Below are 23,495 nucleotides of genomic sequence, written 5' to 3' on the forward strand. Positions count from 1 at the left end.
CCCGCCCTCCGCCCTCGCTCATTGGTGGGCCTGGAGGAGTCGGGGAAGGGGGCGGGGGCAAGCTCGTCTCGCTCCCGGCCTTTCTTGGAAAGCACGCGCCGCCGCAGTAGCGAGGGTTGAGGCTCTGGTTGGGAAGCGGCTGTCGCCGGCGCGAGCTTCTGTGGCGGACGGGCCCAGCGGGCAGCTGTTCGGTGCTTAGACCCGGCGGCGGCGGCGGCTCCCTCCACGTGTGTTCTCTGGCGACATGGAGCTGGAGGAGTCGGGGATCCGAGAGGAATGTGGCGTGTTCGGGTGCATCAGCTCAGGAGAGTGGCCCACGCAGTTAGATGTGCCGCATGTGATCGCTCTGGGACTCGTGGGGCTGCAGCACCGGTGAGCTGCCCAGGGAAGGGTTGAGGGTGGTGCGGCGCGTGCTTCTTTCTCCACCAGTCCCGGCTGCTTTCTGCGGCCCGAGCGGGCGATGCTGGGGGCGCCCGAGGTCCGGAATGCCGGACCGCTCTTACCTGAACCAGTACCTGCCAGGGGCATCCACGAGGTTACCGAGGCGTTCGCGGGGGCTCCCTTGCCTCCCCGGACCTGATAGCCTGTCTCCCCACCCCCAACCCTGAATGATCTTCGGGATCTCTCGCCTCCCTCCGGTGTGTGCCCGTTTTAATTTCTCTGAGCCTCTTGTGATAGGTCAGTGTGGGGAGGCTGCTAGTCCAGGACCTGCAGGCACCTGGAGGTGTTCGCGCGGAGCCTCCAGCCGCCGCAAGCTTTTGTTTGCAAGGGCAGAGCTTTGGGGCCAGTTGTTGATTTATTTGAATGTGTCAAGAGCTATGGGAACGTGGGGATCCTGGAGCTCAAACCCGGGGAAAACAGGACTTTGTTGGTGTTCAGAAGGAATGTCGATTTCACATAAACTAACTGAAAATAAACCAATTGCCGGGAATAGTCCGTCTACAAAAGATTAATTAGATTACGTTTTATTTTGTTTTTCTTTTTTTTTTTTTTTTTGTTCCTCTTTTTTCATTAGATTACGTTTTAGATAAGGAATGAAAAGATCCGTAGTGAGAAGATGCCAAAGAGGAGGAACTGCCTTCTCTAACAAAGGGGGAGTGGAGTAGTTCCTGTGTGACAAGATACACATTGATCTTGAAAAATGGGTAGACCCCTTTGAGTTTAGTAATTTTGCAGACCCCTTTGAGTTTAGTAATTTTGCTCCCATGATCTTTATACATCTTACTATCACTCGGACCTGTTAGCTGATATAACCAAATTCTGTGGGGTTAAGAAACATAAACCCAGGTTTGGCATTATCACTGAAAGTGTTCCAAAGTTTTCCATAAGGTAATGCCATCGCAACAACTTCTAGAACAGTTTAAGGATCTTGGCAATAACACTTGTCAGCAGTATGGGTGCAACATGTATAAAGGCATTTCAAATGGTTAGCTTTCCCTCAACAAGCTTAGTGAATTAGAGGTACTTCTACCTCTTCTCGGGGTCCCACATATTTCACTTTGAGTTTCACATCTTGCATTCCTTGTTTACTAAGAGTCCCTTAGAATCTGGGATGAATTGAAAAGACTATTTTAACTTGAATGACGCTAATCTTGGCCAATTGTGGATTGACTAATAAAGATCTTGTTTTAAAATACATTTATGGAGAGGATTAGATATATATAATCCAAGGCAAAAGTAAAATCTGTATGGTAGTCCAGAGCCTCATTAGTTTGTAACATTCTTAGGAGTAGTTATTTTGGGTATTCTGTCATGGGAAGAGGTGTGTAAAATCTAGGGATCTAAAGAGTTGCTTGATCATTTTAATATGAACTGACCTTGAATTTTTAAAAAATATTTACATTTTAGCCAAAATAAACCAGAAAGTTAATCCTAATCCCCATTATCTCTTCATTAAATATGTTATCTGTTGAGAAAGGGCTGATTTTTTTTTTTTTTATGATCACAGCTTGATTCCTAGTTACATGTACTTTTCTACAGGTCCTTTTATTTTTTAAAAAAATATATATTTTTATTGATTTTAGAGAGGAAGGGAGAGAGAGATAGAACATCAATGATGAGAACCATTGATCCGCTGCCCCTTGCATGCTCCCTACTGGGATTCGAGCTGCCACCTGAACAAGTGTTCTTGACCAGAATGGAACCTGGGACCCTTCAGTCCAGAGGCCCATGCTCTATCCACTGAGCAGAACCAGCTAGGGCCAAGTCAAAATTTTATTTATTTATTTATTTTAAATGGAAGTTTTACCACTTATTTTATTATTTATTTATTTTTTATTGATTTCAGAGAGGAAGAGAGAGAAAGAGATAGAAACATCAATGATGAGAGAATCATTGATTGGCTGCCTCCTGCACGCCCCCTACTGGAGATAGAGCCCTAAACCTGGGCATGTGCCCTTGACCAGAATCGAACCAGGGACCCTTTTAGTCTGCTCTATCCACTGAGCCAAACCGCCCAGGGACAAAATTTTAAATTAGTAAAGTACTCACCCTTTAGTTCAGGGGCGGGGAATGTCCAGCCTGAGGGCAGATTAGGCCCAAGAAATCATTTGGTGTGGCCCTGCCAAGGCATTAGGGGTGAGTTAATTAAGTGTTTGACCAAATATAGCAGGCTAATTTTGAAGTTGATAATTTTGTAAGGCTGGGAATGATGTTATAAATATCCAAATGGCCCTCGGCAGACAAATGGTTCCCCACCCCTGCTCTAGGGGAATTTAGGGCAAGCATGTCAATCTCGAGGCCTAGGAGCCGCATGCAGCCCCCACCACGAATATTTTTTCAGCCCAGCAATATAATGGTATATGTAAGAAATGTTTTAATAAGAATTTCGTAACTTAATTTTTACAGTATCCTGTTGTACATAATTATTAATAACTAATGACAACATTCGCTAATGAATAATTACTATAATGGTGTCACATTCATTTCCTTTACTCTCCTTACCGGCAGGCGCACTATTTCTCTCACTAATACTAGCAGCGAGTATTTTAGCAGTTGATTGCCACGTCATTAGTCTTGGACTGACTTGATTGGCGTGTGCAACAGGAACTATTTCGCTTTCGGAGAACAAGAAAAATAGGTTTATTTTCATTACGCTTATTAATTTTTGCAGTTATTCAGTGTCTGGTAAGTTAATGTTCAAGAAAAAATTAATTTTTATTAAAATGTTCTATTATTTTATGTTAACAATTACCCATTTATTTCAGCCCTTTGTATTCAGCATGTCTCTATTGAAATAAACCTACATTTCTATGAAAATTGAAGCTTTTGGTTTTTTTTGTGGCCCACATAAACTTAAACCCTGTTTATTTGGCCCATGTTAGCCTTTTGAGTTTGATATGCTTGATTTAAGGGATTGGAAGATATCTTCCCTTAGGTCTGGAAGATAAAAATCTTTTGTTACTCTAAACTGGTAGGTAGGGGGGTAAAGATTAAGAACTAATATGGCATTGAGTTAAGGAATGTCAAAGCTACAAGCCTAGATAGGTTATCATAGCATAATGAATATATAATGTTTAGTTATATACACTGTACAATATTAAGTGATGGTCTGTTGCCTACTTCTTCACCCTCCTCCACTCAATGGTTAGTTTTAAAACAACAGCAACAAGATTTCATTGTTTTTCTTTTTTTAAAAAAATATATCTTATATTGATTTTTTACAGAGAGGGATAGAAAGTTAGAACATCGATGAGAGAGAAGCATCGATCAGCTGCCTCCTGCACACCTCACACTGGGGATGTGCCTGCAACCAAGGTACATGCCCTTGACTGGAATCGAACCTGGGACCCTTCAGTCCCCAGGCCGATGCTCTATCCAGTGAACCAAACTGGCTAGGACTGTTTTCCTTTTTGATGAAGGAATTTCTCCTTTATACATTATCTACCTAAAACAAACCTAGAAGGTGATATTTCTATCACTTTTGCATTGATTTTGGTTCTGTTTTTGTCTGCATAATCTGACCTAAAACATTTAGTCTCAGGATAAGAGAATAAATGAAAGTTATAATATTATTTATTTCATATAAAATGAAATGGATTGCCCAGCAGGTGTGGCTCAGTGGTTGAGCATCAACCTATTGACCAGGAAGGAGGTCATGGTTCGATTCCTAGTCAGGGCAAACGCCCTGGTTTCGGGCTGGATCCCCAGGATGGGGCATGCAGGAGGCAGCTAAAAAATGATTCTCTCATCATTGATGTTTCTATCTATCCCTTCCTCTCTGAAAATCAATAAATATTTTTAAAAAATGAAATGGATTATCAAAACTGGACAGTTATGTACTGGATAGTTAAATCCATATAGGTTCATCTAGAAGTACAGTGGAACCTCAGATCTAGAGCTTAATTTGTTCCGGAATGCTGTTAGAAAGTGATTTTTTTGAAAACCAACTCATTCATTACCATTAGAAATGAATATGTTACACCAAATTTATATGCCTTTCCTGATATCTTTAATGGGTCAGTTTTAAATTACACCTCATATAATTAGTTTGGCTTAATTGTAGAATTGCTAAAATGTTACACCCATTACTACCTTTGGAGAAAACCAAAATTCAGAATTGGTTAGTTTGTAGGGTTTTTTTTTCCTTTTACATCCAAGTTTTCTTATAGCAATCACTGTAAAGTTTAATTTAAAGGTTCATGATAAATTTATAATGCAGAATTTTCTAACTATGGGAAAGCTTCCATTTACTATTACTTTCACTCTTAATAAGCTATGAAGAAAATAATTTTTCAGCAGTTTTTGCTCCCACACAGTTCATAAACAATGTATTTAGTCTAATTTGCCAAGAGCAGTATTAAACATCTCTGTTATCAGGAAAAAGGCAACTTTTTCTCAATGTGGAAAAATTTGGCATTTCTGAGGCCCTTACCCTCTTCGTGTGCTTTTCTCTTGATTTGGAAAAGTCTCATTTTTTGTCATGACCTTCAAATAATTCTCAAAATAAGCAAAAGAATAAAAGAAAAGAACTATATAGTCTTCAAACATTTAAGTACACCAGAGTAAGAACATTTAAACAATTGAACAGAAATAATGAGTTTAAGAATTACAAATATTTTGGTACAAGATTTGGAAAGAAATTGACTCCACTTAAATTAGGTATGTATTTTATACTTTTTGGATCATTTGAACCTACAATAGTGTTAGGATTTTATTTTTAAAGACCTTGTTAAAATACAAAGAGGAAAGTTGATAGACTTTTTATTTAAAAAGATCAATTTGAAGGTTACCATGCTTCCCTCTAGCAGTTCTGAGAGGTTGTCTTAGGATGCAGTCAACTTCTTCATAAAATATCATTTTTGAGGGTTGCCATTTTTCTTTCACAAAACTCTATATTCATATTTTAAATTGTTGTGTTTGGTACAACATTGTTTCCAATCTCTGTCTATTTCAAACTGCATTAGTCTTCTGGCAATTTCCTCAAATATTTTTTTTTTCTTGTGGCCCCTTCAAGCATTTGCTTAATTTTTTCATCATACCATATGTGTGTAAGTGCTCTGACCTCATTATCACACCAGTATTTTCCAGCTTCTGTGTTGTTTACTGTTATAATCTGTAAATGACTTTTAGCATCTTCAATCTAAAGGAATATGATTTATAGGTAATCATATTTACATGATTTACAGTTATTTAACATGATTTACAGTTATTCAACCTTATAGATAAATCTTATATTTGAATATCATCCTATATAATAAAGAGGTAATATGCAAATTGACCCTCACACCCTTGCACAAGATAACCGCCCCCATGTGGTCAAAGATGGCCACCACAAGATGGCTGGCAGGGGAGGAAGGGCAGTTGTGGGGGACTCGGCTGTCAAGGGAGGCCATTCGGCGATTGGGCCGGCATGGGAGCAGTTAGGTGTCGATCAGGCTGGCAGGGGAGTGGTTAGGGGGTGATCAGGCTGGCAGGCAGAAGCGGTTAGGGGCAACCAGGCAGGCAGGCAGGTGAGCAATTGGGAGCCAACAGTCCTGGATTGTGAGAGGGATGCCCCACTGCCAGTTTAGGCCCGATCCCTGTGGGGTCCCAGATTGGAGATGTTGCAAGCTGAGCTGAGGGACGACACCACCACACCCACACCCTGCCCCAATGCACAAATTTTGTGCCCCGGGCCTCTAGTTCATTTATAACAACTTGGCTTGACATAAAGTAATGAGAATTATAGTAATTTCAAAATGAGGGTCAAGGTTTTTCTCATGCATTCATATTCATATAAAACATCTCTTTAAGTATAAGGTAGACTAGTCCCCAACATTTTTAGGGGGAATAATTTAGCTGCTTTTCATCAATAGGTAATCTTCACTGGATATTTATAAATATGGAGAGTCTGAGTGTTTATTAATTTCTTTTACTAAGAAGTAGGAGTAGACATTTTCTTTCCTCCCCAACCATATTCTCTCTACCAGCTCAGGTATAATGAGGCAATATATGTAATAGAGATATACATAAAGTACTTAAACTGATATATATTAGATTTTAAATATCAAAATAACACTTAAAATGGAATGATTCAGATCCTGTACCTGAACCAGTGATACTTTATGGTGCTTTGGGCTGCTCACCTCTTCTGAAGCAGTATTTATGGTATCTTCCTCTGTTAGAAAACAAAGAGAAGAGCAATTTATTTACAAAATTCTGATATTTTGCAACTGAAGATTGTGCTTAAAAACTAGTAAGGCTGGGTTCCATAATCAAAACTGTAGCCTCGCCGAAGCCGGTTTGGCTCAGTGGATAGAGCGTCGGCCTGTGGACTGAAGGGTCCCGGGTTCGATTCTGTCAAGGGCATGTACCTTGGTTGCGGGCACATCCCCAGTTGGGGGTGTGCAAGAGGCAGCTGATCGATGTTTCTCTCTCATCGATGTTTCTGACTCTCTATCCCTCTCTCTTCCTCGCTGTAAAAAATCAATAAAATATATTCAAAACTGTAGCCTCGAAGACAAAGAACAATTACCCTCTACAACCGAACTTTTAAATAGCCATGTAGGATTAACTACTTCCAAAATCTTAGAAGTATTCTGCCTTAAAAATCACAATGCAGTACACTGTAAGCTCTATTTGGGAGTATGATAGCACTTTTAGATTCAATTTGGTAACATCTTTCATTGTTACATTTTAATGCCTGACAAAGAGCTCTTTCATTAGTTTTCTCATTTGATCCTCATCTATCCAGTATAATAAAAGACTAATATGGCAATCGACCCAACAGCGGAATGACCGGTCGTTATGATGTGCACTGACCATCAGGGGGCAGATGCTCAAAACAGGAGCTGCCCCCTGGTGGTCAGTACACTCCCACAGTGGGAGCACCGCTCAGCCAGAAGCCAGGCTCCCAGCTGGTGCTGGCAGGTGCAGCTGCGGTGACTCGAGCCTCTCCTGCCTCCGTGGCAGTGCTACTGAGCTGAGTGGCAGCAGCAGCAGCAGGCGCAGCAGGGTGGGGATGAGTGGGAGCGGCGCCCGGCTCAGGCTCTCCGGCCGCCTGCTGCTTCACGCACTGCTACATCCCTCGAGGGATGTTGGGCTGCTGGTTTCGACCTGATCCCTGAAGGGCTGAAACCGGCAGCCCAACATCCCCTGAGGGGTCCTGGATTGTGAGAGGGCACAGGCCAGGCTGAGGGACCCCACTGGTGCATGAATCCATACACCGGGCCTCTAGTCCTATATAATAAAAGCCTAGGTGGCATCACATGATGCCCTTGGGGAGGGCAGTTGGGGGCGACTGGACCTGTAGGGGAGGGCAGTTGGGGGTGATTGGGTGGGCAGTTGGGGGCGATCAGGCCGGCAGGGGAGCAGTTAGTTGTCAATTAGGCTGGCAGGGGAGCGGTTAGGGGCAGGCAGGCAGCAGGCGAGTGGTTAGGAGCCAGCAGCCCCAGATTGTGAGAGGGATGCCCAACTGCTGGTTTAGGCCCAATCCCCGGGTTTGGGCCTAAACTGGCTGTCGGACATCTCCGAGGGGTCCCAGATTGGAGAGGGTGCAGCTGGCCTGAGGGACATGCCCCTACCCCCACCACCAACCTCCTGCATGAATTTTATGTACTGGGCCTCTAATATCTATAATAATAAAAGCATAATATGCTAATTAGACCGGATGTCCTTCTGGACCATCTTCCAGACGAAGCCGGGTCTCGGGTACCTGCTGGCAGCCAGAGGGAAGCCGGTGCTGGCAGCTGGGGGAAGGAAGGCCTACTCTTGCACAAATTTCATGCATCAGGCCTCTAGTATATATATAAAAGGCTAAGCAATCAGCCAACCAGCCAGTAGCTATGACGCACAATGACCACCAGGGGGCAGACGCTCAACACAGGAGCTGCCGAGCTGCAGTGCCTTGGCAGCTATGGTTTTTGGGTGATGCACCTGGAACCAGAGAGGAGGGAGCCTGATTCCGGGGTGCGTCACCCGCGAACTGGCCTCTTGCAATCCTGGACCCCTGGGGGATGTCAGAGAGCCAGTTTTGACCGATCACCGCAGGCCAGGCCGAGGGACCCCACCGGTGCCTGAATCTGTGGACTGGGCCTTTAGTTGTAAATAAGATCTATCCTATTGCAGAACTATAAAGGAGAGAAGGATAAGTGGCTTTAGCAATTTTCACATTCAGGCATTACAGCAGACAGGTGATAAACATTTTAAGAAACTGGTGGTATAAGGTGGCAGCACTGGGGTCCACTGGCCTGGGGTCTGTGGGTCTGCTGGCTGCCTGGCCCGCCCTGCGTCCTGGGGCCACGGGGGCCACTGACCCAGTGTTGGGAAGCGGCGAGGCCGGGCCATGTGGAACGGAGCCACCTGCAGCCCCAGCTGGAGCAGCGTCACCTGTTAGCACCGGGTGAGAGGGAGGCGCAGGCGGGCCCCAGCTCCAGGCCCCAAGATTCCAGACCTGGCCCCGCGATCACTGCCCAGGACCCAGTAGAATGTGAGTCCACGCGTGTCACAGGGTATTAGCAGGCCGGCAGCCGATGCCTGGGCCCATTGGGCGGGCTGGAGGCAGCCTGTGAGATGAGCAGTCTGCTGGTGGGGACGCTGGAGTGCGTCTGCAAGGTGTGCTCCTTCTCTGCCTGCTGCACTTTCTCATGGCCGTCATCCTCTACTTTGAAGTCTATGCCCAGCACCTGGCCTTCTAAAGCCACTTCAGTGCCCGAGGCCCTGCCCATGTCCTTCACCCAGCTGCCAGCAGCAGCGCCAACTGCTCCTGGCCAAATGCCACTGCCGCCAGCTCTGGACTCCCTGAGGCGACACCTCCCCCCCCCCCTGCCCCGGATCCGGCCTGGCTCCACCGCTCCTGTCCTGACTCGCCACCTGGTCTTGTGGGCCAACTGCTGATTGAGTTCCCCTCACCCATGCCACTGGAGCGGGTGCAGAGGGAGAACCCAGGTGTGCTCCTGGGTAGCCGCTGCACACCGCCCGACTGCAGCCCAGCCCAGCCAGCGGCAGTCATCATCCCCTTTCGACACCGGGAGCACCACCTACCCTACTGGCTCCACGATCTGCACCCCATCCTGAGGCGACAGCGGCTGCACTATGGCACCTACGTGATCAACCAGCGTGGGGAGGACGCCTTCAACTGGGCCAAGCTGCTCAACGTGGGCTTCCTAGAGGCGCTGAAGGAGGACGCCACCTATGACTGCTTCATCTTCAGTAACGTGGACCTGGTCCCCATGGGTGACCGCAACCTGTACTGCTGGGGCGGCCAGCCCCGCCACCTCGCCATCGCCATGGACAAGTTCGGCTTCCGGCCGCCCTTCGCTGGATACTTTGGAGGCGTGTGGGGCCTGAGCAAAGCCCAGTTCCTGAGAATCAATGGCTTCTGCAATGAGTACTGGGGCTGGGGTGGTGAGGATGACGACATCCCGGATCTCCCTGACTGGGATGAAGATCTCATGCCCAGACTTCCGCATAGGCCGCTACGCATGATCAAGCACAAGCACGACCCGGGCAAGCATAACAAGCCCAACCCTCAGAGGTTTACCAAGATTCAAAATACAAAGCTGACCAGGAAGCGGGATGGCATCGGGTCAGTGCGGTATCGGGTCTTGGAGGTGTCCAGGCAACCACTCTTCACCAACATCACAGTGGACATTGGACGGCCCCCTTCATGCCCCACCCCCACCCCCCGGGCTGACACTAAAGGACACACAAAGGCTTCTGTGCCAAGGATTGCTGGCCAGAGGACTGACCTTCAGCCTGGCTGGTGGCTGCTCTGTGGGGGATCTCCCAGGACTGAAACTGTGGGCTCTGTCTTCTGAGGGTCTTCAATAGGCCCTCCCAGCCACACCTGGAAATTTCAGAACCTACTTTGGAGGGGCTTCCATCCTGAACAGGCCCCTCGAGTGTGGGGGCCCTCTGGGGCCATTCCTCCTTACTCCTCCCTCCCCAGCCCAGACCCCCTTGCTGTCAGGATTGGGTCAGCCCCTGCACTGCCTCACCGAGTGGCCTGGGCTAGGTCACTGTACCTCTCCGTGCCTCAGTTTCCCCTCCCTTGAGTCCCCTAGGGCCTGGAAGAATGGGAGGTATGACCGGGGGTTAGTGCCACTTCCAGGGGGACTTCGCAGACCTGGGGATCCCCCTTGCTCCCAGGGGAGGGGAAACCTTTTTCTTTCTTTCTTTTAATATTTTTATTGATTTCAGAGAGAAAGGGAGAGGGAGAGAGATAGACATCAATGATGAGAATCATTGATTGGCTGCCTCTTGCACGCCCCCTACTGGGGATCAAGCTTGCAACCTAGGCATGTGCCCTTGACCTGCATGGAAGCCAGGACCCTTCAGTCCACAGTCTGAGGCTCTATCCACTGAGCTAAACCAGCTAGGGCAAGCGGAAACCTTTTTCATTCAACATTGCAGGAGGCAAACTCGTGGCCCCCTGCTGAGGAGCAGCCCCAGGAGGGGACCAGATGGGGTGCTATGTTACTGCCTGGGATCTTGGGGTTGGGCTTTGCATGGGTGGCAGGTAGGGCTTGGATCAGTCAGTCTGGTTTCCATCTCTCTGTCTCAGAGCAAAGGCAGTAGCCCCAGGGCCAGCTTGTGTTTGTATATTGCAAGTAACTTGTGTGGATGCTTTAGTAAAAAACGTGAATGGAGCAAAAATATAAAAAATAAAAATAGAAACTGATGGTACTTAGTCCAGAAAATAGTACCTGGATTTATTCTAGAGTACCAAGTGTATGTATAGGGTGTTTACAGTCAGATGTTTGTAATTTGGGGAAAGCTCCCCTCAGATGCAAATTGCTGCACTGAAGTATAACAATGCTATGATAGTATTCTTTTATGCAGCTGCACTTTCCTATACTTTGGGACATTAAAAACTGTTTTAAAATTATTTTTTTATTGATTGGTTTGAGAGAGAGAGAGAGGTTGATTTATTGTCCCACCTATTCACACACCCATTGGTTACTTTCTGTATGTGCCCTGACGGGATAGAACCCGCAGCGTTGGTCTGTGGCAAGCATGTTAAACGCAAAGGCTAACACGGGCCAAATAAACAAGGTTTAAGTTTATGTGGGCCACACAAAAAAACAAAAGCTTCACTTTTCATAGAAACGTAGGTTTATTTCAATAGAGACATGGCAGAATACAAAGGGCTGAAATAAATGAGTAATCATTAAAATAATAGAACATTTTAATAAAAATTAATATTTTTTCCTGAACATTTACTTATCAGACACTGAATAACTGCACAAATGAATAAGCGTAACACAAATAAACCTATTTTTCTTGTTCTCCGAAAGCGAAATATTTCCTGTTGTGCACACCAAACAAGTAAGTCCAGGACTAATGACCTGGCAATTGGCTGCTAAAATATTTGCTGTTAGTATCAGTGGAGAGAAATGGTGCGCCTGCACGTAAGGCACGTAAGGGAAATGAATACAACATGATTATAGTAATCATTCATTAGCAGACGTTGTAGTTAGTTATAAATAACTAGAGGCCGATGCATGAAATCCGTGCAAGAGTAGGCCTTCCTTCCCCGGCTGCCGGCACCAGCTTCCCTCGTAGAGGGCGGCCCCGCCCACCCGCCGCAGCCTTTGGTTTGGTGGCCTGGGCCTCCCTCTTTGGGGCGATTTTGGAGGCCCCCCCCTCCTGATTGACCGCCCTGCTGGCCAATGGCCTGGGCCTCCCTCTGCAGGCAATCATGGGGCGATGGCTGGGCCCTTGACCAATCACATTACACTTGCCTTGGCTGGCCTGGTGCCAGGGGGTATCATAGCATGGTCCTGGATGGTTGTTCCGCTGTTTGGCTCTTCGGTCGATTTGCATGTTACGCTTTTATTATATAGGATTATGTATAACAGGATATTGTAAAAATTAAGTTAGGAAACTTTTATTAAAATGTTTCTCACATACCATTATATTGGCTGGGCTGCAAAAATATTGGGAGAGAGAAACATCAATGATGCAAATCATTGATCAGCTGTCTCCTGCATGCCCCCTTCTGGGAAATTGAGCCCTCAGCCCAGGCATGTGACCTGAAGAGTCCCGAGTTCAATTCCAGTCAAGGTCACATGCCTGGGCTGAGGGCTCAATTTCCCAGAAGGGGGCATGCAGGAGACAGCTGATCAATGATTTGCATCATTGATGTTTCTCTCTCCCTCTATGAAATCAATTAAAAAATATTTTTTTTTTTTTGCCGAAACCGGTTTGGCTCAGTGGATAGAGCATCGGTCTGCGGACTGAAGGGTCCCGGGTTCGATTCCGGTCAAGGGCATGTACCTTGGTTGCTGGCACATCCCCAGTGGGGGGTGTGCAGGAGGCAGTTGATCGATGTTTCTCTCTCATCGATGTTTCTAACTCTCTATCTCTCTGCCTTCCTCTCTGTAAAAAATCAATAAAATATATTTTGGGGGAAAAAATATATATTTTTTAAAAGAATGGTACTTTTTCCTTTTTACCTTCAGTGGTCTCTGGGGCTGTATTTTGGCTCAGTGTTGGCAGGCACCTGCCATTTACATTCCTCTTTTAATTGAATGGCAGGTTCATACTGCAGGGTTGCATCCAAATCATGGAATAATTCCATAGTTTTAGAACTGTCTCCAGAGTTGTGAGCAGATTTAACTGTTCTGTATTCATATTTGAGATTTTTTGCCCGGCAGTGTTGCCAATCTCTGTATACTCCCCAGGGCTCGCAGCCTTTTAGCAATATTTAGAAGTAAACGTTCCATAAAATTGTTTTTGTATATTTTTTTCTGCCCAGACACTTAGCAAAGCTTTAACCTCTTCCTCAGTCCAGTGCTTTCCTGCTCCTCTCTCCATGTTGAAAGTGACCTGGAAATGACACTATTTCTAGCCATGGTTTTGTTTCCAAGGTAACCAGGAAACTCCTTTGTCAATAAGCTCCAAAGAGCTGAAATGATCTAGATTCTAGTTTAACTGGTTCAAACTGCCTGAGGGGAGTAACTTAAGAAACTGCATTAAACAGGCTTTGTAATAAAAGACTCCAGGACCTAAATGATTCCAAACATTCATTTCAGCTGTTAGGGAAAAATTACCCTTAAGACAAAAGGGAAGGAAACCATTTAAAAAAAAAAACACACAAAACATTTTACTTAAAGATTTATTTTCTTACATAATTTAATCTGGTTCACTAACTGCTTATTGATTTTTAAAAAATTATTCTGGGAGTGGTTGGCAGAGGTTCTTTCTGCCCTAAGGTTTATGGCTAAGCTTAATTATTTTTCTTCTGATATGAATCTCTTAGCCTTTTAGCATCATTAACTTAAAGACCACTAAAGAAAGAAATCCGAAGTCACAAATTATTCAGTATGTTAGGATATATAATCTTATGCATATCTATTTTTCAGCATAGTATTTATTTAATGCATTGATAATTTAGTAAAATAGTTTCAATTTTAATTTTTTTTGATTTTTTTTTTTACTTTGCAAGCACACTTAATGTAGTTTTTGTTATTAAAATGCCTAAACAACTACAGTATGTAATTGTGAAAAAGATTATTTTTACCAAATAAATTAATGTATTATTAATGTATGCATAAATAATTTGTATTTCTTTTTTTTTTTGTATTTCTACACTCATATATATTCTCTAGAAAAAATTTTTGTTAAACATCAGTACGTAGAGCTCTTGTTGAGAATCATTAAAAATTGTTGAGCAATTACAAGCTTTATTTAAAAAACATTTTTTAAAATATGTTTTTATTGATTTCAGAGAGGGAGAGGAAGAGAGAGAAATAGAAACATCAGTGATGAGAATCATTGATCCGCTGTCCCCTGCACGCCCCCTCCCCCTGGGGATTGAGCCTTCAACCTGGGCATGTACCCTGACGGGGAATCAAATGGTGACCTCCTGGTTCATAGTTTGACACTCACACACTGAGCCACACCAGCCGGGCTATAAGCTTTATTTTACCATTTTAAGTTTGTACTCCAAAGTGGTACAGATCCTCTACCGGGGGGTGGGGAGCCTTTTTTATGCCAGGGGCCATTTGGATATTTATAATATCATTCTTGGGCCATACAAAATTATCAACTTAAAAATTAGAGTGCTATATTTGGTCAGACATTTAATTAACTCACCCCTAATGCCATGGCAGGGCCAGACCACATAATTTCCTGGTCCATATGTGGCCCGGGCCCCGGATGTCTACCATGTGATACCCTACCTCTGGGCTAGGCTTTGGCTTTTTTATTTATTAATAAATATATAAATATATATATGTGTGTATATATGTATATATATATATATATACATATATATACACATATATATATTATTGGTTTTTCACAGAGAGGAAGGGAGAGGGAGAGAGAGTTAGAAACATTGATGAGAGAGAAACATTGATCAGCTGCCGCCTGCACACTCTCTACTGGGGATGTGCCCGCAACCAAGGTACATGCCCTTGACTGGAATCGAACCTGAGACCCTTGAGTCCACAGGCCGACGCTCTATCCACTGAGCCAAACCGGCCAGGGCTAGGTTTTGGCTTTTATGTATCATCACCCAAAAATACTAATGCAGGAAATGAGACACAGATTGCCTGATAAGTGTAGGGTTTTAAAAAAACATTTATTTTTTTCTAATAACAAAAGTGTTATTTGTTAGAGAAGATTTGGAAAGTGCAGGAAAGCAAAATCAAAATTAATAAGTTTTGTTATAATCCCAGTACCACAACTAAGCATTTTACTTGCTATGTTATTTGGAGATTTTAAATTATATCTATATATACATCTACACTCAACCTTATTTAGAGGTCACGCAGGACAGAGGTTAGAAGCACAAGCACTGCAGTTGGACTGGCTGTGTTCTGCTCCTGGCTGTGCCACCGCTTTCTTTGTGCATTGGGCACGTTATTTAACTCCTGTTTCTTTAGTGTCCTCGTCTGTAAAATGGGAATGGGAATCACAGTACCTACTTCGTAGTATTACTGTGGAAGCCTAATAAGTTAGGTCAGTGGTCGGCAAACTGCGGCTCGCAAGCCACATGCGGCTCGCGAGCCGCGGTTTGCCGCTCTGTTGACTAATGAGTTTGCCAACCACTGGGATAGGGGCTTAATCACAAGGAACAACAACAGCCTGTAATTATTGGAATCGAGAGTCTAGGTCAGTGGTCTGCAAACTCATTAGTCAACAGTGTGGCAAACCGCGGCTCGCGAGCTGCATGTGACTCTCGAGCTGCAGTTTGCCGACCACTGAGAGGTCATTCATATAAATGCTTAGGACAGTGCCTGGCATGTTAGAAGTCAGACATATCATGTTACTGATAATCATCGTCGTCATTGTCATGTATAGAAGTGACATTAGTACTGGTAGCAGTTTGAAAAAATATATTTTTATTCATTTCAGAGAGGAAGGGAGGAGAGAGATAAGAAACATCAATGGTGAGAGAGAACCATTGATCCCGTGCCTTCTGCTCATCCAATACTGGGGGATCGAGCTCAAAACCTGGGCATGTGCCCTGACTGGGAATCGAACAGTGACCTCCTGGTTCATGGGTCAAACTGAGCCATGCCAGCCGGGCAGTACTAGTAGCATTTAATTTAATGTGTTGTCAGACTGACTTCATCAATTCTTTTGGGAAAAGGATGTTTCATAAAGTTTATTAACCTTATCAATGGGGCAAATTTAAGTTGATACTTTTTTATATTCACAGGGGTCAGGAGAGTGCTGGTATTGTCACCAGTGATGGGAATTCAGTACCAACTTACAGAACACACAAGGTATATTTAAACATTAAAAAAGCTGATTATAAAGATAACAGTAGCTAGATGTTAACTAGTATATGGGGGTGGGAGAAGGAAATTTGAATAAAAAATTTGCACATAGAGGTTATTCTTTATATCAACCATTTCTACTTGTCAACTTAGGATGCATTTCTTTGCCAGTGATAGTTTGCTAGACTGACACAAACAGGTCATATATTTAAATACTTTAAGATGCTTTGAATTTTTAAAATGCAAATAATTTAGTTTATTATATTTGACACCTTTTATTACTTAAAACACCTGTCCTTCAATGTTTCAACAAAAAGTATCTCGTAAAACAAGCATTTCAACATTGTGAATGTATTAAATGCCACTGAATGGTTTTCTTTACAGTGGTTAGTTTATTATATGAATTCCACCTCAAAAAAAAGTTTTAGTGCTTCACAGTTCTTATAATTAGGTTAGTCCAGTGGTCGGCAAACTCATTAGTCAACAGAGCCAAATATCAACAGTACAAAGATTGAAATTTCTTTTGAGAGCCAAATTTTTTAAACTTAAACTTCTTCTAACGCCACTTCTTCAAAATAGACTCGCCCAGGCCATGGTATTTTGTGGAAGAGCCACACTCAAGGGGCCAAAGAGCCGCATGTGGCTCGCGAGCTGCAGTTTGCCGACCACAGGATTAGTGTATTTTTAAGATTAGAATTCCATAGCACAGAAAAATTAAGTGAACTGCATTGTCTAATTTGGGAGAGGCTTATTAAAGCCTCTACTCACTAGCCCAATAGTTTGTTTTTGTGTTTTTTTCTAAGATGAGCTTTTACTTTGACTTTGCAAGGGAATGGGTCTTATAAATCATGTCTTTACGGAAGACAATTTGAAGAAATTATATCCTTCAAATCTTGGAATTGGACATACGAGGTATGCCACTACTGGAAACGCTGAATTAGAAAACTGTCAGCCCTTTGTTGTTGAAACACTTCATGGGAAAATAGCTGTGGCACATAATGGCGAATTGGTCAATGCTGCTCGATTAAGGAAAAAGGTACGTTTTTTAAAAAACGCTTTTTCATGATTGGGGTAAATTAATAAAAAGAAGTTATTAAGGATCTTGGTAAAGAGTGTTTTCTAATTGTTGCCACCCATTACCTAACTGCAAAGAACACCTATCAGAATTACCTGGAGTACTTGCTATAATTACAGATTCCAAGATATCACCCCAGAGCCTGGGGTGGGGGTGATGAGCCTGCATTTAAAAGCTCCTCAGGAGATTCTGATGTACTGCTTTAGAGATTTGGAAAATTTGATTTATAGCTGGTATCAGAAGCACAGAGAAATTAGGGTTTATGGACTCTTACTATCCCTTTAGCTTTGTCCCTGTGTTAAAAGCATAGGAAGAAAATGGAATATAAACTTTCATATGATAAATATAACAAAAAGAGATTTGGAAACAATTATAGGAAACAGCCTGAGAAAAGTGCAAAGAATGATATTGTTTTGTTCTTTTTTGTGTGTGTTTGTTTTGTTCTTATGGCAGTTTTTGAAGCTTTTTGTTTTAATTGTGCCTATTCATTCATCATTTCCTCTCCCCCCTTTTCTAAAAGTACCTGGTATTTTTATATTCCTGGTAGTTTCATATTCATCCATCCTTGCCATTCATTAATTAATTTCTTTAGTTCATTAGATTCCAATAATCTTGATTTGGTGATCTTATCTAATAAAGAGAGAATACGCTAATTGACCCTCACGCCATCACAAAGATGGCAGCTCCCACAGCCAATAAGGAGGGAATATGCTAATTGTTGCCATGCCCTCAAAGATGGCGGTGCCCACAGCCAATAAGGAGGGGATATGCTAATTGACTGCCACACCCTCAAAGATGGCAGCACCCACAGCCACAAGATGGTGGTGCCCAGTCCCCTCAGCTCCACCGCTTTGCCGCGTGCCTGCCTCCAGAGTCCCTCAGTCCCCTCAGCCCCTCAACCGCCCAGGGCTGGCCCGAGGAGCAGGCAAGCCTCAGATGGTGGCTGCCCGGCTGCCCAGGGCCACCCGAGGCTCAGGTAACCAGGGCCGGCCAAGGCTTGCGCTAACGGCAGTGGCAGCAGCAGAGGTGTGATGGGGGCATCACCTTCCCCTGACCGCCAGGTTGCCTCCTGCCCCTGAGGGCTCCCAGACTATGAGAGGGGGCAGGATGGGCTAAGAGACCCCCTCTCCTCCAGTGTATGAATTTTCATGCACTGGGCCTCTAGTCTATACTAATAATAGAGGAATATGCAAATTGTCCAGGACGCCATCACAGTAATGACCAAACAGCAGGCTGTGTGGGGTGACCAGGTCGGCAGGGGAGTTAGTGAGGGACAACCAAACAATAGCAGGCTGTGTGGGGCGACCAAACCGACGGGGGCAGTTAGGGGCAACCAGGTCGGCAGAAGGGGGTATTTGGGGGTGACCAGGCCGGCAGGGGGGCAGTTGGGGATGACCAGGCTGGAAGGGGATCAGTAAGGGGCGACCAGGCTGGTGAGGGGGGCAGTTGGGGGCGACCATGTCAGTGGCCGGGGGGCAGTTGGGTGCGACCAGGCCGTCAGGCAGAGGCAGTTAGGGACAATCAGGCAGGCAGGCAGGCAGGCAGGCAGGCAGGTGAGCAGTTAGGAGCCAGTGGTTCCAATTGTGAGAGGGATGTCCCCCTGAAGGGTCCCGGATTGGAGAGGGTGCAGGCTGGGCTGAGGGGAGACCCCCCCCCCACCCCCGGTGCATGAATTTCATGCACTGGGCCTCTAGTACCAGAAATAACCTCAAGGGATATTTAATAATAGGTTACACACACACACATGCATATACACACACTTATACACACTCCACTATCTCCTTAGAATTAGGCATTCATATGGGATAAATAGTTACAGCAACTGAATGATGGTGAATTGTGAGTGGAAAATATATAGAACCCACGTTTCTGTACCACCTGCCCTACTATTTTTGATTTTAGCTTAAGTTATTCCCCAGAGCGTTGTCCTTCCTGCCCTCTTCTCAGGCTCTGGCATTTCATGTAAAAATATGTATGCTTTTGTGTTCCCAAATTTTAAAATGTTTTCAGAAAATCAGGAAAGTATAAATATTTAATTAAAAATTCACCACTTGGAGGTGAACACTAACAGTTCAATTCTATACTTAGGTCATTATTGCTAGACATAACCCTAAAATCCTGCATCCCAGATGCTGGGCTTCATCTCTGCACATTGAGCTGCTAAAAACGTAAACGTTCTGTAGTATTTGTATAAACTCAGCCTTTGCATTACATTGGTGATGTCCTTGTCCTGGTCAGTCTTTCTCAGAATATCGTGATCATCATAGAGTGAACTCAACCAATTTTTATTACATCTTCTACATGTAATTGTTCAGTACAGTTGATTCTTTTCTTCTACTCTATCCGTGATAATCAGTGAGCCAATAAACCTGGCTTGAGAGTCCCTGCTATAGTGTGCCACTCTTATGGGAATGTGTCCTATTTGTCAGGAGTGTCAGGGGCTGAGAAAGTTAGTACCACATTCCCAAATCCTATGCCTTCCCAGCCCATTTTGTAGCTCTATATTCCTTCAAACTTAGCATTCAAAAGCTTTTATATACACTTCCTAAAGCATTTTTTTTCTGCTTGAAAACCTTCAGAGACTTCCAGTTACATCCAGCAATTGTTCTCTATTATCATATACACATACCATTAGTAGAAGGCAGGACTTTCATAACAGATCATCCACACAGTGCCGTATCTCTTCCTATTATGGTGGGCTATGGCTGAGGGCTGCAGTCGAGCTTCCTCTCTAATGATTGCTCTTTTCTGCCTTCTAAATAGCTTTTGCGCCATGGTATTGGTCTGTCAACAAGTTCTGATAGTGAAATGATTACCCAGTTACTGGCATATACCCCTCCTCAAGAACAAGACGATACTCCAGACTGGGTAGCAAGGTAACTGTAAATTTAAGCTTGCTGCTCTGATAATGAAAGCTTTGCCTAGCATGTTTTTTTGGTTGTTGTTTTTTTTTTGCCTAGCATGTTTTTATAAATGAAATTATTTCATTAATTCTAGGATTAAAAACTTAATGAAGGAAGCGCCCACAGCATACTCCCTACTTATAATGCATAGAGATGTTATTTATGCAGTACGAGATCCTTATGGAAATCGCCCTCTCTGCATTGGTCGACTTATTCCTGTATCTGATATGAAAAATAAAGGTAATGAACTTCCAGAAGGAATATAATTTCATTGTTCTGTTGGTACACCTTGAAATCATTAGATATATAAGAAGCTTATGAGTGAGGAGTAGGTGAAAAAGAAAAAAATGATAATTATTTTTAAAGTGCATTTTCTTGAGTATTTCTGAGGATGAGCCACTTTTTAATATTTAAGGGACATTCCTATTTGTAACTGTCTGAATTGCCTATTCATATCCTTTACCCAACTTTTTCATTTGTGTAGTATGATTTCAGTGATTTTGTTATCAGATGTCTTGTTTGAGCCATGAAATCATAATGTTTGGAGGAATCTTGGGATCATTAATGTTTTTAAAAATCCTCCCATGAGGATATATTTATTGATTTATATATTGAGAGAGGGGAAAGGAGAGAGGGAGAGAGAAAGGGGGAGAGAGAGACAGACAGACATCGACGTCAATGTGAGAGGAAAGCATCAATCAAATTGCCTCCTGCATGCACCCCGACTGGATTGAACCCACAACCTACGTATGCCCTGACTGGGAATCGAACCTGCAACCTGTGTACGGGACGACGCTCCAACCAACTGAGCCACAGGGCCAGGGCTTGGGATCATTAAATTTTATCTTTAGTTCTAGTCAAATGAAGACCCATGTGTTCTTTTTTTTCTTTCTCTTTTCTTTTTTTTTTATTAAGGTACTAGAGGCCCGGTGCACGAAATTCGTGCACGGAGGGGGGTTGTCCCTTAGCCCAGCCTGTACCCTCTCCAATCTCGGACCCCTCAAGGGATGTCCGACTGCCCGTTTAGGCCCGATCCTTGGGATCGGGCCTAAACGGGAAGTCGGACATCCCTCTCACAATCCAGGACTGCTGGCTCCCAACTGCTTGCCTGCCTGCCTTCCTGATTGCCCCTTACCGCTTCTGCCTGCCAGCCTGATCATCCCCTAATCACTCCCATGCCAGCCTGTTTGCCCCCAACTTCCCTCCTCTGCTTGCCTGGTCACCTATAACTGCCCTCTCCTGCAGGGTTGATCACCTCCAACTGCCCTTCCTTGCAGGCCTGATCCCTCTCAACTGCCCTCCCTTGCAAGCCGGGTGCCTCCCAACTGCCCTCTCCTGCTGGCCATCTTGTGGTGGCCATCTTGTGTCCACATGGGGGCAGGATCTTTGACCACATGGGGGCAGCTATATTGTGTGTTGCAGTGATGATCAATCTGCATAGTACTCTTTTATTAGATAGGATAGAGGCCTGGTACAGGGGTGGGGGCCAGCTGGTTTGCCCTGAAGGGTGTCCCTGATCAAGGTGGGGTTCCCTTGGGGCATGGGGCGGCCTGAGCGAGGGGCCTGTGGTGGTTTGCAGGTGGGCCACGCCCCCTGGGACGCAAGCGGAGACCCTGGTATCTGGAATTTATTTTCCTTCTACAACTGAAACTTTGTAGCCTGGAGCAGAGCCAAGCCTGGGGCTCCCTCTGAGGCCCGAAGCCATTTGTGTTGGGATTATAATTGAAACTTTGTTGCCTTAAGCAGGTGGGCCCGGCCAGGGTGTGCAGAAAGCTTTGCTTCCCCTGTTGCCAGCGGCAACCCTGGCCTGCTCTCTCAAGCTCCATTCTGCTGCCATTTGTTTGAATTTGTTTACCTTCTATAATTGAAACTTTGTAGCTTGAGTGGAGGCTTAGGCCTGCAACGGCTGGCAGAAAGCTTGGCTTCCTCTGTTACCTAGGGAACCTTGCTCTCTGTGGCCGTAGCCATCTTGGTTTGGGTTAATTTGCATACTCGCTCTGATTGGATGGTGGGCGTGGCTTGTGGGCATGGCTTCTGGGTGTGTCGGAGGTGTGGTCAATTTGCATATTTGTCTATTATTATATAGGATTATATGTGTACGTATCTTACCATTGCCCCCCCCCATGTGTTCTTAAAGTCATATAAATGGATATTCTATGGATTTTTTAAATTATTTATCTACTTGGTGTTTAATTGTCTTGAAATAGGTAGCCTCTTTTAACGTTTCTTAAGTCCATTAACTGAATTGATTATCTTGTGATTTACAGAGAAAAAATTGTTAGAATCAGAAGGATGGGTGGTGTCTTCAGAATCTTGTAGTTTTTTATCTATTGGTGCAAGGTAAGTTTTATCTTACTTAGTATGTTGGGTTTTCCCACATCAACAACAATTTTTAATTTCACATAAGTTTTCTTTTTGATGTCACCTATAACATATAAATGCAGGGGTTTTCGTGCATAGTTCTCCGCAGTTACATTGACTTTAACTTTAATGTCCCAGTAATACTTTGTAATTCTGAAACTACAATCCTGCTTTCTTTTTTTTTTTTTTTTTAATATATTTTATTGAATTTTTACAGAGAGGAAGGGAGAGGGATAGAGAGTTAGAAACATCGATGATAGAGAAACATCGATCAGCTGCCTTTGCACACCCCCTACTGGGGATGTGCCCGCAACCAAGGTACATGCCCTTGACCGGAATCGAACCTGGGACCTTTCAGTCCAAAGGCCGATCCTCTATCCACTGAGCCAAACCAGTTTCGGCTACAATCCTGCTTTCAAAACGCCATGAGACTTATTTTAGAAAGGAAGAATTCTCCTCAACAAGGAATAATTATGATCAGAAAATTTAAGCCAGGATAAAAGTATTTTTTTAGCCTTTATTCTTTCAAAAATCAATAAAACTTATGGCCTTTTCTCTTTTTTAATTCTAAGTTAGAATTTAGGGGTAACAGATTTACAGATATTACTGCTGGAGAAATATTGTGGGGTTTTTTTTGTTGTTGTTTTTTTAGCCATCTCTAGACTTTATATTAAATAGAATTATTTTTCCATTATAAAGGAAGAGACTACATATGTTATGATTAGCCTTAAGGACTAGTTTATTTAAAGTCTTCTTTCTTTAACACTATTTTCTAAGATATTACCGTGAAATCTTGCCTGGAGAAATTGTGGAAATATCCAGGGACAATGTCCAAACTCTTGATATTATATCAAGGTCTGAAGGAAACCCAATGGCTTTTTGTATCTTCGAATATGTTTATTTTGCAAGACCAGATAGCATATTTGAGGGTAAGTAAAATACCTTTTTCAATGTAAATCTGGTATTTATCTCATTGCACAAAGGCATACACGTATTTGGCTC

At 43.9% G+C, this 23,495-nt stretch overlaps 1 protein-coding gene and 1 pseudogene across 1 annotated transcript in view; both read left to right on the forward strand.

The window, feature by feature from the left end:
• The first annotated feature begins 128 nt into the window (after positions 1 to 128).
• Positions 129 to 23,495, forward strand: part of PPAT (phosphoribosyl pyrophosphate amidotransferase) — a 30,655-nt gene continuing 7,288 nt past the window's right edge. The window contains exons 1-7 of the mRNA XM_054728875.1: positions 129 to 372; positions 16,094 to 16,160; positions 16,984 to 17,190; positions 19,993 to 20,105; positions 20,227 to 20,372; positions 22,400 to 22,472; positions 23,271 to 23,422. Coding sequence (XP_054584850.1) covers positions 245 to 372; positions 16,094 to 16,160; positions 16,984 to 17,190; positions 19,993 to 20,105; positions 20,227 to 20,372; positions 22,400 to 22,472; positions 23,271 to 23,422 — 886 coding nt within the window. The 5' untranslated portion in view covers positions 129 to 244. The remainder of the gene's footprint in view (positions 373 to 16,093; positions 16,161 to 16,983; positions 17,191 to 19,992; positions 20,106 to 20,226; positions 20,373 to 22,399; positions 22,473 to 23,270; positions 23,423 to 23,495) is intronic.
• Positions 8,965 to 10,238, forward strand: LOC103285000 (beta-1,4-galactosyltransferase 2-like; annotated as a pseudogene).

The sequence above is a fragment of the Eptesicus fuscus genome, chromosome 2 (assembly GCF_027574615.1).
Source record: "Eptesicus fuscus isolate TK198812 chromosome 2, DD_ASM_mEF_20220401, whole genome shotgun sequence".
In the NCBI taxonomy this organism is placed as follows: Eukaryota; Metazoa; Chordata; class Mammalia; order Chiroptera; family Vespertilionidae; genus Eptesicus; species Eptesicus fuscus.